At 38.7% G+C, this 22,822-nt stretch overlaps 1 protein-coding gene across 9 annotated transcripts in view; it reads right to left on the reverse strand.

Annotated features, from left to right (window-relative positions):
• The window catches only part of KLF12 (KLF transcription factor 12), a 418,858-nt gene that overhangs the window by 108,818 nt on the left and 287,218 nt on the right, over positions 1–22,822 (reverse strand). For all 9 annotated transcript variants that reach the window (XM_054586431.1, XM_054586424.1, XM_054586427.1 and 6 more), the window contains one exon: positions 2,984–3,119. In XM_054586431.1, coding sequence (XP_054442406.1) covers positions 2,984–3,119 — 136 coding nt within the window. The remainder of the gene's footprint in view (positions 1–2,983; positions 3,120–22,822) is intronic.

Raw genomic sequence — 22,822 nt, forward strand, 5'->3', positions numbered from 1 at the left:
AGGGTTGGCCCAGGACAAGGCAGTGTTATCCCTGTCTAGTGTCAATCTTCTTTAATATCCTCTTTTCTCATCTTCCCCCTTCCCTTTCCTGACATGCCCATACTGGCCAATGAGTAAGAGAGCGTTTGTACCCCTCCTAAACCATAGCTCCTTTTGTCTTTCATTGGAAAGATAAAAGTGAACTGGTTGTCCAGGTCTTTTAAAATGTGTTACTGCTACTGTACATCAACCTTTGATTTCATCACCTCTCTACCTGCACACATTCTTCTCAACCTGACTCTTTCAGGAAAGTTCAGCAAGGACAGGAAATAGATCCACAGATGTCTTGCAAAATCATCTCACCTTGATCATGCCAAGCTGTTATTTTATCCTTTTATTATTTAATGCATTATTTTATTGATCACAGTATATTAGAATGTTTATTTTTTGTTTGTCTGACAGCTTATGAGTTACTAGAAGGCATCAAGATCTAAAGGCACACAGAAGGAAAGGAAAGAGAGATTAATAATGAAACAGATGTGCACTGAAGAATAGAAGAGCATAGAGACATGTCACAATTGCACGCATTGGAAGTTAACTTTGGGTGAACCTAAGCACGGTTTTTATTTTTTAATTCTCTAGGAAGGATTATATATTTACTTGTCCCAGAGCAAAATTTTTCTCAATGTATTACCGTAAGTTTTGAAATATACATATGTTGAAGAGGTCTCTGAAGAACAATCTTTTTGCTTCATCCAATAGTTATCCTTGCACTTCCCAGTGTTTACATACACATGCTTAGCTGAATGATGGTTATTAACTATTGATGGGTCCTGGCATTCTAGGGCTTCCCAGGTGACAGCTCAGTATTCTTTACTAATCGTTTAATGAAAACACTTACATGAATAATGAATCTGGCATTTCCCTAGGTACACACGCAACTTTTGTAACAGTAATAAAGGCAGGCATAAGGACATGTATACAAAATACTGCAGTTTGAAAATGTTTTCACAGAGCAAATCAGAGAGGTTATGTTGAAAAGGAAGATCTGGTTTCTGAGGCTATTAAAAGTTTCACATTAACATATATTATTATATTCTAAGCACATAATATTAGAAGCACAAAATGGTTATGTTTAAGAAATTAATACCATTCCTTGCTATATAAGCCCCCAACGGAGTAAGCATAATTTAGATTTTAGTAATCACAGTTCCAAACTTGAAAGTTTGAATTAAAAGTAACACACATGTCTATAAACATGTATACACACACACACACACACGTGATGCAGGACAATCTGATTAAAATGTCTATGAAATTTATTATTCATATCGGAACTGAAACTTGTCATCATTTCGTCTAATTTTCCGGATGAGATTGTGGAATCTTTGACGTGAAGATTTAGCCCGCACAAGCTCAAGATCACTGTGCTGATGCCTGAACCAGCAATGCGGTAACTCACATGCTGCCACTTCAAACACAGCTTCAGGCACCCCTTTGATTCAGTGCCTCTCCTGGTTCATGGTGACATTTGCTTTGGATAAACTAGGTTGCTATAACCAGTTATTTAAATAAATTTGAAAAGAATGTTTTAATAAATTGCTCAAGCAGAAGTATGTTATGGAAAAAGACATTACAGGAACTTTTAGAAAAAGATTGTTTTTAGAGTCAGAAGTCTAAAACTTTGTCTTGTTAACATTTATTATGTGATTTGACAAGTCAGTTAACTTCTCTGACCCTCTTGTACGACTAGAATGACAGTACTTCATTCTATAATACTTGTGTATTTCCTAGTTGTCACATACTTACACCACACACTATTATTATTATTACTAATTATAACAATACTTCTACCTTAATCAAAGCCTACTATGTGCTCAAACTCTGTGATGTGCTTTTTATGCCTTGTAACTGTACCATATCCTCACAATAGTCCTGTAAGCTGTGTCCTGATTTTCTCACCTCAAAGAAACATCTGAGTCATTAAATAACTTGCTAAAGTCACACAGATATTAAAAGCTTGACTGTGAATTTAAATCCAGATGAGACTCTGAATTTCATTTTTGATCCACTATATTCTGGTTTCCCTTAATATATCATACATATTTGTACGTATACATATACCTATATAATATAAATAAATAATATATATTACATAGAGATATATAACTCATTTTATACACTCACATACATATAACATGTTTTATATTCTAAAATGTCAAAGGTTTAATATGTGAACAGAGTGGATACTTAGTTACTATTTGGGGAAGAAGAAATTAATATATGAGAAGTAACAAATTATTTTGAACAAATTTAATTAACATGTGTGTCAGCAATAACAGTGGCTATTAAATCCTCACCTTCTTCAAGATTATTTTATTAAAAATGATTGTAGAGGAAAAGCATACACAGACTAGCCATAGGTTCATTTCTAAATACAGAATTGGCAATGACAGAAAAACAGCTGCTTTCAATAAACAAGGGCTGAAATCGAATGCTACAGTCCAGACAAAAGGAAAGAGAAAAGGTCCTTTTTAAAATTACATATGGTTCTTATTTTTCAAAGTGGTAACATGTTGTCCCCAAAATTTGAAATTTCAAAAAAGCTCTCCCGTACTTTCCTATCAAAAGAAAATAATAATCCTTGCTATAGTTAGTTCCCTTGACTGTTGTATGTGAATAGTAACAATGAGGATGATAATTGGATAGTGACACTCAGAATGAGCAATTCTTTTTTTCAGAGTTAAAGAGAAGGGGCAGGAGGTATCAGAAAAAAAGCACAGAAGTCTTATTTCTAATCAAAACACAAGTTTTCAACTATGTAAAATGCTCCAGGCTCCCCCCGACCTCCTCCCGAAGGACAGAAGGCTGAGTGGAAAGATGCCGATGCACGTACCAGTGCAGGGCTAGAATGACATGTCTGGGGAACAGGAGAAGCCGCTATTTCCATTATCCATTGAACACCTTGGCAAATCTTATTTCATCCTGAGAATGTGATACTTACTCTTGAACTGCTCTGGCTATGGAAAGGGCCGTAGATCCAGTTTCATTAACGCTATCTAAGGTCACATTTGGCAGGTCATCATCATCACTGTCACTTTTACTTTGTCTGGGAGATAGGCCTCGGGGGTCCATTTGTGCTGGGAAGAAAAGGCATATATATGAATTAAAATTAGTGTGCAGAAAGTTAACCTTGTCCTGGACCAACATCAAGCATGGAAGGTCTCTTCTGTGTATATCACGCACGCAGAATTCTCTAGAAATCCCAGGAATTAGTGAAAAGTATTTTTTCGTCCTGAGCACTCGGCTGACTCTTTCCCCTTGTTCATTTGATTTACAAAACCTCCATCAGCTCTCAATAGTTTCAGGGTATGACTGTAGAATAGAAACTATAAAATCCATGATAGCACCTACGCCTGAGTGGTCAGAAGCTGATCAGGGAGGTCCTACATTACTGTTCGACCCTCTGGCTTCTTGTTTCTGCCGCCGGAGTCCTGGCCATTTTACTGCTCTTGCTTACAGCTCTCATAATAAGCTTAAAGAAGAGCAAGGTTCACAAGACTTAAATAAAGTTTTAGGTGTTTTTCAAACTTCAGTGAATGATTATCTTGCCATCTATGACTGCGATCTGAGTGTAGAGAAATGGCAGAAGTAGTGGTAGCATTTTACTTACATGTTTATATGTGCTAAAAAGTACCCTTTGTCTCCATCCTGATTTTGCTTTTCAAAAAGGCATTTCGCAGGTATAACTCTCCTCCCACTGTGAATTTGCCAAAGCAAGAAATGGCCCGATGATTGGAGTCCTGCCAACAAGGACCATCGGGTCCTTTCAAATGAGAGAATGGCAGTCAACATTTCATACCTTAACTCATATTTTTGAAAATTAGATTTCAGCTCCTACTCCTTCTCTCTATGAACAACTTTAATGACCACTGTGTAGGATTTCCGTCGGCCCTCACCTCATGCACAAAGTACACACACACCTGCCAAATTAAAAGTACTATACTAGCTGCACAATTGTATTGTTAGAATACATGGCTGTAATGCCAGCCAGCTCCGTCCAGATTGCTGCTCCCCAAACCTGCCTACATTACATTTCTAAAACCACCACTGTTGGTTAAAAAAAAAAGAAGAAGAAAAAGAAAAAAAGCAAATTCACTTAAAATCATGGTTACAATGGCATTTAAGTACATTTACAATTTTTTTTTCTCAAATAATTCTTTTCTTACTGCTAGTATTTCACCTTTTTTTTTTTTTTTCCCATGGACAGATAATTTTTTATGATTCTACCTAACATTTACAACATGAATAGAAAAACTATATCTAAAGAGTTTCAACAGGTTTGTAACTCAATTTGGTTAGGAAGGAACTTATTATATCTGTTGAACCTCGTGTACTATTGCATCTGCCACACATTATTCCTGTAAGTATACATGTATTAAAATGTAGTTTGAATTTTTCCTTCAAACTACAAGAGTGAAGAGTGAAAGTGCTTGGTAATTGTTGCTTAAATTAAAGAGAAAATAAGTCAAATAATCTAAACCAGTGGTCCTCAAACAAGAGCAAATTTTTCCCTCAGGAGACATTGGTAATGTCTAGAGATGAATATTCTGATTTGTCACTGCTTGGGAGGAAGATGTTACTGGCATCTTTAAAAAAACTTTTTTTTTGTCCTCAAGGACATTTTTTCATTGCTTTTAGAGAAAGAGGAACATCAGAGAGAGAGAGAGAAAGAGAGAGAGAGAGAGAGAGAGACATTGACTGGCTACTTCCCTCATATGCCTGGACCAGGGATCAAACTCTCAACCCAGGTACATGCCCTGACTGGGAATCAAATCCGCAACCCTTTGGCTATGGGACAACACTCCAGCCCACTGAGCCATACTGGCCAGGGCTGTTACTGGCATCTTCAGTGATACTCCTAGACATTCCACAATACACAAGACAGTCAGTCCCCCCATGTCAAAGAATTAAGTTGTCTAAAACGTCAAGAGTGCCAGGTTGAGAAATTCTGAGCTAAATATTTAAGAGTCTGGATATAGAAAAATGTTACATCTTATGACTTGCAATTGCATAACTATGTTCTAGTTTCAGTCACTAGCAAAGAAATTAAATCATATATTAGATTATCCATATTTTCTGGCCCTCAAATAAAACAATTCACTGTCATGTGACTTACCCCTTAAGTTCCTCAAATACTGCATTTCCTCAAATGCTAGAGGTATGCAGTGACGCTCATTGAAGAGTTTTTTAATGTTTTCTTTGTCCTACACATGGTGGGACAAGAAAACTTTTCCACTTGATCTCTAGAGAAGATTTCCTAGGAAAGGGATGTTGGAGAAAATCTTTGTGGAAGAAAGGAACCAGTTCTGCAACCATCTCATAACAGAGATATTTAAACATTCAGTCACTCCAAAGGCAGTGGAGGTACCATATCATTTGAGATTTATCTTGGCTGCAAGCAACATAAACTGGCTTGGGATAACTTACATTAAACAGAACATACTGGAAAAGATACTGAACAGCTCACAGCATGTAAAGTAAAGATGAACAAGCAGCACTCACGAAGCATAGAACACAGAGATGATACGGGCATTTCAACCAGGAATCCAGACAGTTTCTTTTGGGCAATCTGTTATAGAATGATTCAGTTAACAATCATTCATAACTACTCAAATTCAGCCAAGAAAATGAGTAACAGATCTATCTAGGCTTCCAAATCACATATTGTGTGGTGTTACATTGCTTGTAAATGTCAACAATTTAAAGTTGTTAAAACATGATGCACTAAGACTCCTTTGCCAAGATACCAAATTAACAAATAGCTAAAAATAAGGGAATAATTTTGGTGGCCCCAGGATGACCACGACAACTTGAGCTCTCATAGGTAAGTAATGCCACTCAAGGAAGGTCTGGGCCAGTCACCGACAAGCAACCTGACTGAACGTTAAAGTCTATCTACACAGGACCCCAAATGACTGGTGTGAGAGCTGATCATCTAAATTATGTTATGTTTATATCTCAATGAAAGTTTAAAATATGTTAAATATGCTATTTTTTATGTACTTTTCAGGAACACTATAATTGAGGATTTCTTTCCAATATTTTCAATCAATATTATGAAATACATCTGTTACCACCCTGCTGAGAAATTCTTTTTACCATACCTTCAGCCAAGTTGAGGAAGTAATTAGAAGGCTTTTTAAAATCTGCATTGCTGATTAGGTCAGATGATTAGCCTGTCTGCACACTTGTGTAATTCCACACTCCCTTGGTTAAGTGTGAGATAGGACACCTACCCTCGAACTCCACTAGTCTTTTGAGTTTCTCAGCTTACTGAGGAAACACCCATTCTCCGGAGCGCCCATTCAGAGAAAAGGGAAAACCAACATGGGCACCAGAAGTGAAAACATATTACTTCCCTGCAGGAGAGAGCAGTAGATGATCCATGTGCATCCATTTACGTTTGAGATTTTGTTCCTCTTAAATGAAAATGGGATCCAACAGTCCCGGGCGTGCCTGCTCCCTGCTGGCGGAGGTGCCATGTCCGCATGGGAGGCGCTGAGGAACACCGTGAGCTTCATTCATTGTGACGCACTCCCCGGGAAGAGAGCCGCAGCACCCCAACACCTGAAGCTGAAGCTATGTACTCTGACATTCAAATACCCACCTGCAGTAAATGGTTCCTGTAAAGATCACCCCGAATGATGATAGACGATTTATGACAAATGTGCTGTTTTTACAAGCTAATCACCATGTGAAGAAGCCCAGACAAGCCAAAGAGCCATGCTGCTCAGCAGGCAGCCAACCCCAACTGATGTAAGTGAGCCATGCTAGGCTGACCAGCCACACGCAGCCACCCATGGGGTGACTGGCACAGGAACTTCCTGGCTGAACGGTTCCAAATATTTGACCTACAAAACTCTGAGCAAATGAAATTGTTTCTATTTTAATCTTCTAAGTTTTGGGTGATTTGTTACACAGCAATACAAAAATCAATACACCGTGTTACTCTCCAGCTCCCTCCAGAGATTTCCTGGGAATGATGTGGACAAACTGCTGCTACAGTTAGAGTCAGCCTATTGTGCAACTTTCTATTCTCCTAAGAGGAAGCCTAGCCTTAATTGTCAAACATTTAAGAGGGCCTATTAATATAGAAAAAGAAAATAAGAGCCACATATTATAGTCTACATTATTTCCTTCTCAAGCCAAAATATGAAAAATGTATTTACAGGGACCTGGGCTTTGGGAGCGTATCTCTGATCCTGGCCTGCGTCTCTGGCAGGCTTCCACTAGAAGGGGCCATCGGTTGGCATCACTGCTCAGAAGAACAAAGCTTTTCTACCCAAGCTGATGGTTGACAGGAGCCTCACCCCAGTGGATCCTCCCAAAGCTGTATTTCACGTTTGCCTGTCTTCAACTCACAGAAGACATTTAAACTTCACTGCCCCTCCTCCAGGTAACAGTGGACTGACACCGACACAGTGGTATCGGTGGGCATTGTCACCCTCCATCCCATCCTGGGCACCGTCAAGATTACATGTTCTTCTCTACTAAACTTTGCGACAGCACGGATGGAACTGGAGAGCATTATGCTAAGTGAAATAAGCCAGGGGGCGAAAGACAAATACCATATGATCTCACCTATAAGCGGAACCTAACCAACAATACAAAGATGCAAGGAAAATATGACCAGCAACACTGAAAGGAAAAGAAATCAACAGAGGCAAGAGGGAAGGAGGGAGGGGCGGGCAGGGAAAGGGAAGGGAAAGGGAAAGTCAAGGAACATATAGCAAGAACTCATGGACAAAACCAAAGGGGAAGAGCTGAGGGAGGGAAGGAGGGAGGGGGCAAGGGAAAGTGGTGGGGGGGGAGGCAGAGACAAATGTAAAAAGAAAGAAAGAAAGAAGAAAGAAAGAAAGAAAGAAAGAAAGAAAGAAAGAAAGAAAGAAAGAAAGAAAGAAAGAAAGAAAGAAAGAAAGAAAGAAAGAAAATAAAAAGATTACATGTTCTTCTAACCTCCTTAGAAATAAATTGGCCTATTCAGCTATACTTAAAGGAAAATAAGTATTCCCGTAAGTCATCATATTAAATGTGCACAAGATAACCATCTATGAACACACATTGAAACCCACACACTAACTTTTCCTAACCAGGATGAATCATAGAGAAAATTATTCAACCCTTTCACCCCCACCCATCAGGGCTGGCAGGGAGCTGGGCAAACGCACATGGATGGAGGGGCTGTGAGGCAGCCGCGCTGGGGTGCCGGCAGCTTTTCCTCCCCTCCTGCGGCCACCGACAGGCTGCCTGCTCCCGGCAGACGCCCTCGCCGTTCGCCCTGCCAAGGCTGAAACATGCCCCAGTTAGAGAAGCTTTGGCTCCCGGGAGGGCTGCGCTTTCCAGGAGAAGGAAGGGCATGGGAGAAGGAGGGAGGAAAGGGAGAGAGAAGAAGTCACAGCATCAAGGCCTCAGAGAGTGCAAGCATCCTCCTCTGGCTCATCTGATGCAGGAATTGCTCCAAAAAGGACAGTCATGGTGTTTCTCTACGATAAAACAATGGTTCTGGTTCCAGGGAACAGGAATGGGACTCTGGCCCTGCGACTTGGAGCTGCCTGACCTTGGGCACTTGATTTCCCAGGGCTCATCCTCAGTCTGTTCCCCTGCCATTGCTGCCTCGGGCGTGAATGAACATACGCAAAGCATTTAGGGCCCTGCCTGGCCCTGTGCTGTCAATCATCGTTCTGTTTTACCCGACAGTACATTCAGTGCTTCTGCAACCACTGTCAGAGAACACAATTTCCCAATCTCTCACCTTCGCCTGGACTAATTCAAATTAGGCAGTTTTCTTTTTAAATGTAACTAAACTGAAGATGCCACTATTGACTATATATTAGAAAATATATAAAACTGTTACATCTCTTGATCCAAACATCCGTTTATGGATTCAGTTAACAGATATTTTCTGAGCACCTGTGAGGTACCAAGCCCTCTACTGGGTGCTGGGGAGAAAATAGTGAAGGAGGCAGATACAAATTGCTGCTTCGACACTGGCACGAGACAGAAAACAGATAAATAAATCCACGTACTCTGTCGGGTAAGTGCCATAGAGAAAAATAGAACAGGGGAGAGAGGTAGGGGCTGCTGAGGGGCAGGCGGATGATTTTAGAGAGGGTGGTCAGGAGAGGCCTCATGAAGAAGATGACCTCTGAGCAAGGACCCGAAGGAGCTGAGGAAGGCTTACTGATCCCGACAGGCTGCCTGTTATTTTTGGCGGGGGGTGGGAGGGGGCAGCAGTGGTAAACAACAGGTACCAAGGCTCTGAGGTGGGGCGGGTTTTCTGTGTCTGAAGACCTGCAAGGAGGCGCCATCTAGAGCGGAGTGGATGAGTACACACAGAGGGGCAGGGCAGAGTACGAAAGGCTTGGGGACGATGTAAGGATTTCCAGCTCTGTTCTGGGTGGGAGGGCAGGCCACTGGAGGGGACTGAGCACAAGAATGACATGATCTGAACTGCGTCATCTGATGAGGATCACCCTGGCTATATGAGCCAGGAGCACGGGGGTGGGGGAGCGATCCAGCCGGAGATACATGCATGAGAATCGTCAGTGACATTCATATTAATATCCTCTAAAAACTGCACAGCTTTTTCTCTTCGGTCACCTCAAGCTGGCTGCACGTATTATAACTCAGGACTTTATTACCTGAAGGGTGACAAAGCAAGCTCTTCATAATGTGTTTGTACAACTGACGTTCTGACCTCATTTGGCTTCAGAGTATCAATTGCTCAAGTATGTACCTGATTTTTCTAGCATATCAACATACATGATGAGAAAAAAATACATAAGTAAATAAAGCCTGACTCAAGGTATGGTGAACTCTGAGATGACACCCGCTCTCCAGGGTCCCATTCTGCTTACTGATGTCTCCGCGATGCTCTTGTTTCTTACTTTCTTTACTTTTGTTACTGCTAATGAGGCTGTATGCCTCGCAGTAGCAACTGTGATTGATATAACCCCAAATGAAGACTTAAAAATGCCATCAGTTATGTAAATCTTAGATGTTGCCACTGTGTAGATATAATATGCAATTTATTCATTTTTTCCCAATTCCTATCTGCACGCTTGACAGTGTAATGGCTTCTGCTCCCATTATCTTAAAAAATAACCTCATAATGTTCTGGCAATTCCCTAGTACAAAGTCCACTTCTCAGTTATAATGCCATTGGGCCTCTCTACAGACTGTGGGTTACTTCTCACTTTCACTTCCAGCCTCTTCTTAAAACTCTCTCCTCCCCTGGTTTCAGAAACTGGGCACAGTAGGGCCCACTGGCCTTGATGCCTGCTTTTGTAAATGAAGTTTTATTCAACCACGCTCATTTATTTTGTTTCTGGCTGCTTTAGTGCTACAATGGCAAAGTTGCATATTTGTCACAGAAACTATACGGATTCCGGTAAGACACCATGTGGCCTTCTATTTTTTTATTAAATTTATTGACACTAATAAAATTATATAGGTTTCAAGTGTACCATTCCATGAGACAGCACCTGTATCTTGTCTTGTGTGTTTACCAGTCAATGTCCGATCTCGTTCTGTCCCCTTCCCTTTGACCCCCGTTACCCTTTCCTGCCGCCCCTCTGCCCCTCGTCCCTCTGGGAACCACCTACTGTTGTCTGGATCTGTGAGTTTTGTTTGTCTTGTTTGTTCGTTTGTTGCTATCAGTGTGCCCTTCTCACATATGAGTGTGATCATATGGTTCTCTACTTTTTCTGACTTATTTTGTTTGGCATTTGGCCCTTTAGAGAAAGCATTTGCAGACTTTGTTGTACATTATTTACTTTGCGTGGGTCTCTCTCTCCCTCTATGCCATCTCTCTCTCCCTCTTCCCCACCCCCTCTCTTTTCTCCTCCCTCCCTCCTTTTTACCTTCCTCTTTATCTCTTCTCTGTGCATACAGCTAAATGTTACTTTTCCCCTTCAGATTCCACTGCCTACGCTACTCCTTCTGCCACCACTGGTGAGCTTCTCAGAAATTCTACACACCACCACCATTTCTACAATTTCAGTTACTATCTCCGAAGAAATGAATACCAAATGCCCATTCTCAGCTCCAACCTCCCCCATAAACTCCAGCCTCTTATTTTCCACATCCTTCTCTACCTGAATGTCCAAAAGTCATTTCAAACTTGAGTCCTATTCTCCTTTCAAGCCTCAGTTCATAGACCCATCACTCTCCTGGTTACCTACATTCAAAACTTTTATTCATTTCGTTTGTCCTGCTCATTAAATCGGCTGCTAATTTTTATTGCTTTTATCCTGCAATCCTGGAGCCCCTCCCCTTCCTTTCACATTGCTTCTTAATGAACCTCCTCAAAGTACTGCGACAAATATTCATCCCATAGAGGATTTCTCCAGTAACTGAACGAAAGCAAAACTTTCTTCAAAAACACTCCTTCTTTGAAAACCTTCAATTTTTCCCACCATCTAACAAATAAGGTTCAGCAGTTCTTCCCAACCATCCCGCAATTCATTTTTCATTGGGAACTCTAGTGTATCTTATCCCTAAAGGCCCTTAACCCAACTGGATCTGACTATTCCCTTCCACCTGCAATTCAGTAAAAAATAAATTAATTAATTAAAAAAAAAAAAAAACTTTCCTAAAAAATGATACCTTAGTCAAGAACCTTCCTTTCATTTCCAACAAAATGTAATTCTCTCTTTTTCAAAAAATACCCATATTTTGAATATATATACATATATATATATATATATGTATATATATAGGCATTCTTGTGCTTTTCCATTTTGAATTATACTTAGGCATATACTTATTATACATCCCTGATAATTCTGTATACTCCTTGGGGAGAAACTGTATCAATTATACTCCCTTATACACAGTAAAATGTAACATTTATTGATGAAAATGATGGTAATAAATGCAGGTGTCTACTTAAAATGATCACAATGGTTCCCAGTTGGCAAAAGATTCTGCAGTATAATGATGGAAGTGTCTACTTAACATTTTATTTTAAAAACTACATTCTGGCTTGTATTCTAATACTAGCATTTGTGGGGGGGAGGTCACAATTATTAAATTTCTATTGCTCTATAAAGTCTTAGATAATTATATTTTTAGTTTAAATAGGCCAAGGGATGACATGGGAAGGAAATGTTCATAATTTCTATTCACTTTTTAGATACATTACATTAAACAGGCTTTTCTTTCCTTTTAGGAAAAATGTTTTAAATACTTCAACATACCTACCATTTCTGTAATATAAGTTACTGCTCAGAAACTATAATGAAGTTATTCAGTCATTTAAAAATACAGCTTAAAAATGAATGTTTGTTGAGATTATCACAACGGCTACTAGGATTTCATTTTTCTAAAGAACTTAACTAAAACTACTTTTCTTATTTGTAGAAGGAAAACACATACAGATTTAGCATTCTCTTGTGTTCACTGGAAGTATTTCTTCAAAGGCAAAAGACTTCTGTAATTAAAAAAAGTTCATAAAATTTCCACTAATAGGTAGACTTTTACACTATGCTTGGCAACCTCATAGAGAACTCTCCAGAGTCAGTATAGAGTCCTGAAGTGCAGGAGCCCTCTGAGATTCAGGACACCGCTATTTCCTGTTACCTTCCATTTTGTCAGTTCTTTACAACTGCGCTAAACCCTAGCCAACCAGCTCCAACTGATTTATTCAAAACTGAATCTACTTTAGGCAGAGGTGACTAGAAATTCTTAATGATAAAGTGATTTTGCAGTGAGTTCATATGGAGAATAATGAGATAACTGAACTAGTTTTCATCGGTAATGCAGAGAAAAAAATTTTAGGCATTAATCTATGGTCTCTTTACTGACCTTTTATTTCACTTAGTTGGTCCTTTTTGCTCTATCTGTATTTTCTGGTTTGTGGACTGAGAAGAATTGAATGTTTCAAGAAATAGACTGATATTTGCTATAATAATTTTTTCCCCAAGTGAACCTTTTTACCCCATGGCCAACTACAGTTACATGTTCTTAAATGTGCAGCCTTAACAGCTTCGTCTAAAGTTCCAGAGAGCCAGAGGCAAAGGCCAAGATGGTGCGTGCTCCTAGAGACAGCTTCCAAATGTCTTCTCTCAACCACAAAACAATTTAGTTCTAGGCTGATAGGGGAAAAAAGCCCAAGTGATAATAATAATGATAAATACCATTTAAAATTTAGTCAAGACAACCCTGGCCAGGTGGCTAAGTTGGTTGGACCATCGTCCCAAACACCAAAAGGTTGTGGGTTCTATCCCCAGTCAAGGCACATACCTAGGTTGCGGGTGTGATCCCTGGTTGAGGCGCGTATGGAAGGCACCCGATCAATGTTTGTCTCTCACAGATGCTTCTCTCTCTAACTCTCCTTTCCTCTCTTTCGAAAATCAATAAACATATCCTCAGGTGAGGATTAAAAACTAATAATAAATAAAATTCAGCTAAGACAACGCCAGTGTACCTATACAGTTCTTTACAAGTTAACTATAAATTCTACATTTCATTGTGTATATATGGTACATTGTGATTTCCTTTTCTACTTTTTAATTTGTTGTCTTAACCTCCACTTCTTTAATATAATAATTTTATGTACTACTGAACCACAGTCTTCCCCTTAAGTGCTATAGATAGAAGAAATACTTAAGAAAGAGCAGAAAAAAATTTACCTTGGACTTAACAGTTCTGTTTCTATATCAGTTATGCTAAGTACAGTTAGTTGGCATGCAGGTAACTTGCCATAGAAAGGTTCTTTGCTAGTTTAAATGTAAAAAGGTTAATGAAAATAGGCATGAGGTGCTATACTAGTGTGGCACATTTACAATCAATGTTCCTGTTGCCCTCCACCCTTCAAATAGTTTTGCTCTCTGTGCTCATTTATACTTAAACCTGCTAGACGGAATGTAATTCCTAATAGGTAATCAGCATTTAATTTGTCCTCAGACACACAATAGACCCTCTGAATTCTTGAAGATACGTTCTGAAACTATCCACACTATTTTTGCATGTTACTGGATTTCTTTATGGCTTTCAGGATTGTTGGTTATCGCCCTTCACTTTCACTTCTGGCCTCTTAAAACCCTCCTGCCTTGGCTTCAGGAATGGGCACGCTGGTCTCTACGACCCATTACACACTTCTATCAAGAATTACATGTTTCTCACACCCATCCTCATAAAACATTTTTACAAATTTTATGTACGTTTTCTTTGTCATTTGGTCATTTACAAGAATCTGCAAGAATCACCGGGTGGGCCGCCAGCAGAGAGCGCAGAGCACCACGCAGACGAGTCCCACAGCTGAGGGGGCTCACTCATGGACTGATGCTCTGCGTATGTGTGTGGCTCTCACATGTAACTTAGCAAAAGAGAAGCTCTACGTGACAGACTTGGCACACTTGTGAAGAGCGGAACGATGTTATATCTGTAATGAGTTGACTGTGTTAAAATTCTGGAACGTGTCTTGTCTTTCTGAGGGAAACACAGCAGCTGACTCTTCTCTTTCCAGTGCAACGCACGGCGGCACTGTCCTATCTTGAGCTGAACAGCTTTTCAAAGATGATCAGTCAATGTCTTAGGCCAAAAAGCAAGTAGTGCTACATTTTTTTTCCTTCTGCTTCAATCTAGATTGAAAGATGTGGGGGTTCAAGTGTTCAGAGAAAAATTTACTCTGTAAAGCTGCATACACAGGTGTTTCCCATATTAATTCTATGACTGGTATGTTTTTATAAGAAAGGACAATTCCATTAGTTTCCATCAGTCGAGGAGGAGCATGTACTCTCCATATTTCAGTTTGTTTTTAAAGACATTATTTTGATAATATGCCAAAAACTCCACCTTGAGATGATAAATTACCTAGTCTTCAAGAAGCCAGTTGGATTCCTACCACCTGTAAATAGAGTCAGGACTTCCTTTGGCTTCGGGTTCGACCACTACATTGGGGCTCACTTACTCAGACCCCTTCCTGAGAACTCTAATGTGGAAGGGGAAGCAGCCCGTACAGGCAGGTGGCGCTGTCTCCAGAAACGACTCCTGAATAAGCTATCAAAGTTGTAATTCTGCCAAGAAGGCAGGCCAGGGGAAACAAGTATTTTGAGAACACTGTTATACTATATGGTATATTAGGAGAGGACAGAGAAGGCACACACTAGCCTTTTTTGGTGTTCTAACTTTAAACAGGGTTTACACTAGCTGTTTTATGAAAGCTCATCTGGGTTCTCCAAGTTCCTGGGGAAGATATAAGGCTCTGATGGAGGCTGAGGTCCTGGGCTTCCTAGGAAAAGGTCTGACTGGGGCTATAATGGTTAAGGTCAGTATGTTTAGGTGTTAAACAGAAAAGTATGATAGTGTTCCTTTAAATAGAAAAATAAAGGCAAATATAATTTTTATTGGTAAAAACCAGTAACAATTATGTTTGGATAAACTTCTGAAATTTAGAGTATGCTCCTAATATGCATTCTGAACATCACCTACCCTGATTCCTTACCTAGAGCTGGCAGGTTGCCTCAGCGCTAAGCGCTGGCTGTCCCTGAGCCCACGCTGAGACCCGGGAGGCCCTGTTGGCTCACTACACGCCATGCACGTTCCAATGCTAATAAAGGGCTTTTTCCTATGTGTCTACCACAACTGCACCATCAATTAAATAAGTCAGGATTTCTAGTCCTGCTTCGCCTACTTTCTACTACCCCAAATTCTGAAAATTGTGGCTTCCCAGAGTGTTTCTCACACCCAACAATCCTTTGAGTGAAAGACATATCAAGAGCCATTTAACACATGAGCCAGCATTTGCTTTCATAAACTTGCTTATAAAATTCAAGTCCTTTTAATTTAAGAAATTATATACATACACATGAATACCCCCAATATATTCTCCCAAATGATTAAAACAACCTTAACATTTGCAGTAGTTCAGATCATTTAAAAAAAAAAAGTAAAATATCATAGAAATAGTTGGTTGTTTGTATTTTTTTTAAAGATTTACTTATTTCTTTGTAGAGAAAGGGGAAGAGAAAGAGAAAGAGTGGGAGAGAAGCATCAATGTGTGGTTGCCTCTCGCACGCCCCCCATTGGGGACCTGGCCCAAAACCCAGGCATGTGTCCTGACTGTGAATCGAACTGGTGATCTTTTGCTTCTCAGTCCGGCGCTCAATCCACTAAGCCACACCAACAAGGGGGTTCTTTGTATTTTTTCCCCTCTTTTGTTTCTCTCTTCCATAGTATCTCGGTATACAGCCTTCCAATGCAAGTTTTTATGTCTTCACTACATATGTGTCAATTAACAGCCAGCCACCAGTACAGTTTTGCTCTTTTAAAGACTGCATTTAATGATACCATATTCTATGATGTGATTATTTTCACTTAACATTACATTACACTTGAGATTTTATCCTCTTTTACTTTAGTTGTTGTATAGTATTTCACTTTATAAATGGACTACCATTATTTATCTATTCTTATAGTGATGAGAAATTAAGTTGTTCATAACATACACTGTTAGAAAAGCTATTGCAAATTTCCTCATAGTCTATACCTGGTAATATAATTGCGAGGTATGCAATCATCAGTTTAATCAGATATTGCTAAACTGCTCTCCAAAGTGGCTGAATCAATTAACACTCCCACTGAGGAAGGAACATGGCCATTTCCCCGTATTGTTATAAGGCTTAATAAGGCCAGATTTTAAGTTTTTTCTAAAGCCATCTTGTGTATCTAGTCGTCTCCAAAATACAATGAGGATTTACCATGCTGTAACTCCAAGGAACATTTCCATCTTTTCCAGGTTCTTTTTCATTATAATCTAGAAATTGGCTCATGTTTTAATGTTGAATTAAAATTTCTCTCTTTATACAGGTATTTATCTCTATCTTAAAAACCAGCTCTAAGCTCACCTTTCCATTTGGTTCTTTTACTTCTTTCAATAATGTATCTTTTACTTCTTTCAGCAAATTCGTGTGGGTGGCAAGTTTTCATTATATATATGTCTGAATTTTTAAAAATCATGTTGTCACCCTTGCTGGTGTGGCTCAATTGGTTGGGCATTCTCCCTCAAACCGAAAGGCCACAGGTTCAATTCCTGGTCAAGACATGTAGGAAAGGCAACGAACTGATGTTTCCCTCCCTCTCTTTCCCCTTCCCTTCCCCTCTCTCTAAAATTAATAAGCATGTCCTTGGATGAGAATTTAAAAAAAAACTGTACTGTCAACTGAATTTAACTTAGCCGAGAACAGAATTCTAGGAAACCTCAGCCCTCTGAAGAGTCTCCTGTCTCGTTTTGCGGCATTTGTTGTTGCTGACAGTTTTTGTCATTCTATAATTCCTTTGCAGATAAGCCTTTGAGATTTTCTTTATGAATCATGCTTGACAATTCCACTGCTATGTGTCCTGATGTGGATTTATTTTCACATATTTGTTTATACTCTAAGATTCATGACTTCCCTTAATTTTTCAAAATTATTAGACATTCCTCCGAAGAGTGCACTCTATCTACTCTTATTTTTATAGGATCTTTTCAGATAAATATTGGAATACTTCAATTGATGTCTATAAATTTTTCCTTCATGTTTTTGTGAACTTTTCCACTTTGTTTTCTGACTAAAATTCTCAATATGACTTTTCAATTCATATATTCTTTCTCAACATTTCAGTTGCCTAAACAAGAAGTATCCTGCATTCATTTTCCCCCCCTTCATCCTTGACACCTATTTGGCCAATAAGTTCTGTCCTTCAGGTTTTCATTCATCCTGCCTCTGAACATGCCTTTAGGAATTCTCACCTGACCTCCAAAAGCAGCCTCCTAACTATACTCCCTTCTTTTATTTTCACTATATTCAGTCCTTCATCCACAGGTTTGAACGTTAACATGTTACCCTCCCGCCCCCCCCACCCCCCACTTTCAGGCATCCAGTGTCTCCCTGCGGCATTCAGTAAAGTACAGATTCCTTAGCTTGGCATACGATACTTTTTGTAACCAAACTCATGAATACCCCTGAGGCCTCATTTCCATTTCTTATAAACACCCTTTATTTCAACCAAACCAACCTATATGTATAATCTAGTATGTACCAGGATGCACTATGCTCTTTCATGCTTCTAGAACTCCAAACCTTTTTCAATTTCCTTTCCTTCTTCATATCGACATGGATATGCAACTAACACTTTCCTCTGAGAAGCACCCTTTTTCTGAGGTCAGAACCACCCCCCTCCCAGCCACCGAGCTCAGGGCTAGTTCCCTGTGCTCTCCCTCCGTGAGTCTACACATGCCTGTATCACAGAACTCTCCTCACTAGAGTTGTCCTGGTCCTTTATCCATTTGACTTTGAGTTTCCTGTGAGCACTGCCTGCACATTGCTCATGTGGTGGAATCATAAATGTGTATTAATCAAATGAATAAGTGAACGGAAAGAAACACACTGTACAATTCCTGGGTAAGACAAGCAGCTAAAAAATGGTGCTTAAACATTTTCTATTATAAAATTCTTAATATTCTTAATCTGGCAGTGCAAATTTTATTTAGTTTTAATAAAATAAGAAAGCAAGAAATACAATAAATTGGTGCTATAATCATGTTCTAAATAATAATCATGAAGACTTTTTTGCCCATCATAATGGTATAACACAAGGAACAAAATTCAGTAAGTTTGTAAGTCTGCTAACTTCATTTACTTTATAAAGTATAATCATTTCTAAGTAGTATTTTTACTTTTTTTATTTTTTTAAAATCCTCACTCGAAGATCTATTTATTGATTTTTTTCAGAGAGAGAGGAAGGCAAAGAGAGCAAGAGAGAAACCTCAATGTGAGGGAAAAACACTGATTTGTTGCCTCCAGCACGAGCCCTGACCGGGAATCAAACCTGTGACCTTTTTTGGTGCACAGGACAATGCCCAACCGACCGAGCCATCTGGCCATGGCTCTAGGTTGTATTTGTAAAATATGAACACATTATGTCTCTGGTGTGTTCGGGTATTTTTGTTTATATTTATACATCATGCTTAAGTAAGGTACAATACCATCATTGAGCACATTTTAACATACCCAGATCTGAGATGGTCTCTGCGGCCTGCATCTTACAGACAGATACGCATGGCCTCCTTAAATAAACCACCCACTGGTGGATTGGTAATAATACAGTTGATGTACCTTATATCTTCTCTGTGATAAAGTATGGAATACGTAATGTTAACAAGTAGAGTCTGAATATCTGATAGCTTACTCTTGCTGTCAGGAAAAATGATTCTATTCTCAACATTAATCATAATTAAAAATACAGAGCACAACACTGAAAAATAGCTAAGAACCATTCAGTGGCTTATTTAGACTTGTAAACTGCAAAAGCTGTAATCTACTTAAATCATATCACATAAAATTATATAGTTAAAATTAGTTTAAGTTATAGTTAAAAGTTAAGTGTAAGGGGCTTATTATGATGGTTAACATAGAAAATGATCAGAATTGGCCAAAGAAAGAAAGGAATGGGCCCCTGAATAGTTGTCATAGCTGCAAAACGGATAATGAGATCAACCACATCACTGGAGGTTATACTACCTTGATTAGTGTGGATTACACCGATAGGCACAACAATGCCGCTAAGCAGTGCATTACCTTACTGCTCATCTGTCAGATGATGAATGGATTATGTCCCATTACAGCCATGACTTTGAGAATGTGTGGGAAAATGCTTGCTATCACATATCTTGAATCCAATTAGTTTGGACAGCCTACAAGCTATTTTACTCTTTGATAAACTTAATAAAATAGTAAGGGAACTACAAAAACAGAAAACATTCTCTACGAGGCCAAAGAAAAACTGAAATAAAAACTGGAAAATGTCAGATCTGACTATGAAGCTATTCTCTGTAACCAAATGCACATTTTATGGAATTTATTCTCCAATTTTGAAGAAGGCATTTCAGAACATCTGCTTATATAAGCTTAGATAATTCTAAAACCGTAATGTTATAATCATCATTAGCTATTGGCTACTGCTTGGAATTTTATTGAACTCATTAATCTAAGAAAAATAAATGTAATTATAATAGTAATAATAAATGTTGGCTGCATTTTTATTTTGTAGTTTCCCCTTTGTTTTTCAGAAAATAATCATGACCAGAGCAAGGAGAGACTGAACAGGCATGGCTGTTGTGCATGTTGTATATGTCTGTCCAACCAGTTCCCTGCTCAAGAGAGCTCCAGGCAGGGACCAGATATGTCTTAAAATGACACAGATGTCAATCTCTGAAATTCAGTGAACCACACTTTGACAAAATTTCCCTGAACCTAGAAATGTTAACCTACAGCTCAAGGCTGTTGTTTTTAATGTTGTGAGATGCTGGAGAAATGGGAATACTTAACATGGCACCATAATGCCAATTTAGCAACATGGAATTACGTCATGCAATTCATATATATATGTATATGTGATTTTATGTACACTATGGGGCAAAGTATGTTTACAATTGGGAGTATGCTGAACAGTTTATTCTTGTATTACTAATTATTGTATTATTCTTCATATGACCTATAAGCCTATTTTTGCTCCACCCTGTATACAGATTTCATATGTAAAAAATTTTAATATTCACAGAAAATAAATGATTTAAAAATAAGTTGCCTTATTGAGAAGATATAGAATAGGGCTACTTAATACTGACCAATTCTCTAGAAAACTAAGGCATACCTTGCTAAGTATCAAGCCCAAGTATGGCCAAATGTCTTAAGGGTATTAAACAGTTTTGATTTTATCCAAGTCTCTACCACTCATAAGCTGTGACCTTATAAGGAGTATAGGAAGTTACATGAGTCTCAACTTTCTTATCTGTAAAACACAGGCAGTTCATATGTAAGACTTACAGATATATAAATGTATATATAGCATGAAAAACATACAGGCATTCATGTAGGTTAATTATTGAAATGATTTTTAATAAATACCTAAGATTGATTACATACTATGTTGCTTACCTCAAATAGACTGACCATAATGTACCCTTTCTTTCATTATTAATGGTCATGATTTCAAAAGCAGTTATTATGTTGTAATGAAGTATTATCTCCAAGGACTGAAGAGCTGTTTAAACCTATTTACTCCAATCTCAAAAGACCTTGCTGTGATTTTTTCGAGTTCTTATTTTAATAATAATTTTGACACCTTCTTTGTTGACAGCCCCTTTTCACCTCAGTGTATTTACAGATAAACGGAGTTGACATAAAAGAGTCTCAGAGGGTAGTAGGTTGGGAATACAAAAATCAGCAGACCTGTTTTCTTTTAGTAAGGAAAGCTACAGAACGTGAAATGCTACAAAATTTTTGTGGCTATTGGGACATTACAAACTCTATTGAGAAGACATTTTAGGGGACCTGAGTAATAAAAATAAAAACTGAGAACTATTCCTCTCATTATTTTGTCCTTGTCCATTTGTAGTCACTGTTCTCTCTCTATGCACAGCTGGAAAAGCACACTCGCCATGAAGCTTATGCTCATGAACAGTTCAAAGTCTTTCTGTTTCAGAGGCGGGACTCAGATCCTCTCCTACAAGTAATTCACAGTACCCATCAAGCACACAATATGTTTTATACCTTATGCAATGTGTGTGTGCAAGTGCATTAGAACCTACAGTTCAGAAAAAACTACTCTGTTTCTCATTCTTTATGTGCTCTTCAATCTCTGCCCTCATTGTTTACTTGTTGCCTGGGCTGGAATACCTCTCCCCACTCCAAGTAGCAAAGCCTTATGCTTCTTTAACTTTCACCTCAAATGCCATCTAGTCTACCTTCATTATAACATATGACTTCCTCCAGAGTCTAATTCATGTTCTTTGGGGATTTACAACCTAGGTCTCTAGAAGGTTTCCTCTGTTTTAAAGGGCTCTGTGTTTATAGGGGGCTGATTTAAAACGTCCCCTTCTGACAAAGGCCACACTGGAGATGATTAGGGAGTCCTTGGCTTTGGCACAGAAGAGGCAAAAATACAATCATGAAATTGACAACGCCTTCCAAACACAGAAGATTTCAAACAATTCACACAAAGCTGTTTTGGATTTGTGCTTGGGTCTGCTTAATATACCTTTAAGATTAGAGATCTGTGGAAGGAAACCAAATCATTGTTTTATGGCTGCAACAAATGGGCCCACCACAGTAAATATGTCACTTATTCTTCCTCACAAAGAGGCATTCACGGCATAGTGCAAATACAAGTAGCATTTTCCTTCTACTTAAGGTTCGTTAGACGAAATTTATGCTTTTAAAATGCACTGCAAACACCAAAAACTGATTGTACCGTTATCAGCTTTTAAATCAAAACAGCTTGCTCTTTGGTAAGGACAGGAAAACCGGTCGATTTATTTCATAAAACTTTATGTACAAAGAGACAGTGTCTATGAACTTAATGGAGAGAATATAGAGTCTGGAGGGGTAATTTTTATTACAATTTATAGGGGGATTATCCATACTCCACAGTTTTCATATTTTATTGAGATTTTATGGCACTATGATGCTGACGCAGTTAAGTGCAGCGGGTAGGAGGTGCAATTTGTTTCACCCTGGCTAGGAAATGAAATTGGCAGGACTATTATGTAAGAAACCTAACAAACACTATTAATTGCTTGGATCCAATCAAAAGCATTATTTGTCCTGGTTTCACAGGTAAAATATTTTACCTGAGACTAAAAGAATAAATAAGAACTTACTATAACTCATAATTTTCATACAGCAATATCTTTTCATTAGGACCATTTGGAAGTCATAAAAATTGTTTTCACCCACAGGGGATGAACTCCAGAAACCATTAAAACCTAAGTAAACACTTACTGTTTATTGTATGC

Source organism: Pteronotus mesoamericanus, unplaced genomic scaffold (assembly GCF_021234165.1).
Source record: "Pteronotus mesoamericanus isolate MK-2021 breed Mesoamerican mustached bat unplaced genomic scaffold, CSHL_Meso_final contig_94, whole genome shotgun sequence".
In the NCBI taxonomy this organism is placed as follows: domain Eukaryota; kingdom Metazoa; phylum Chordata; class Mammalia; order Chiroptera; family Mormoopidae; genus Pteronotus; species Pteronotus mesoamericanus.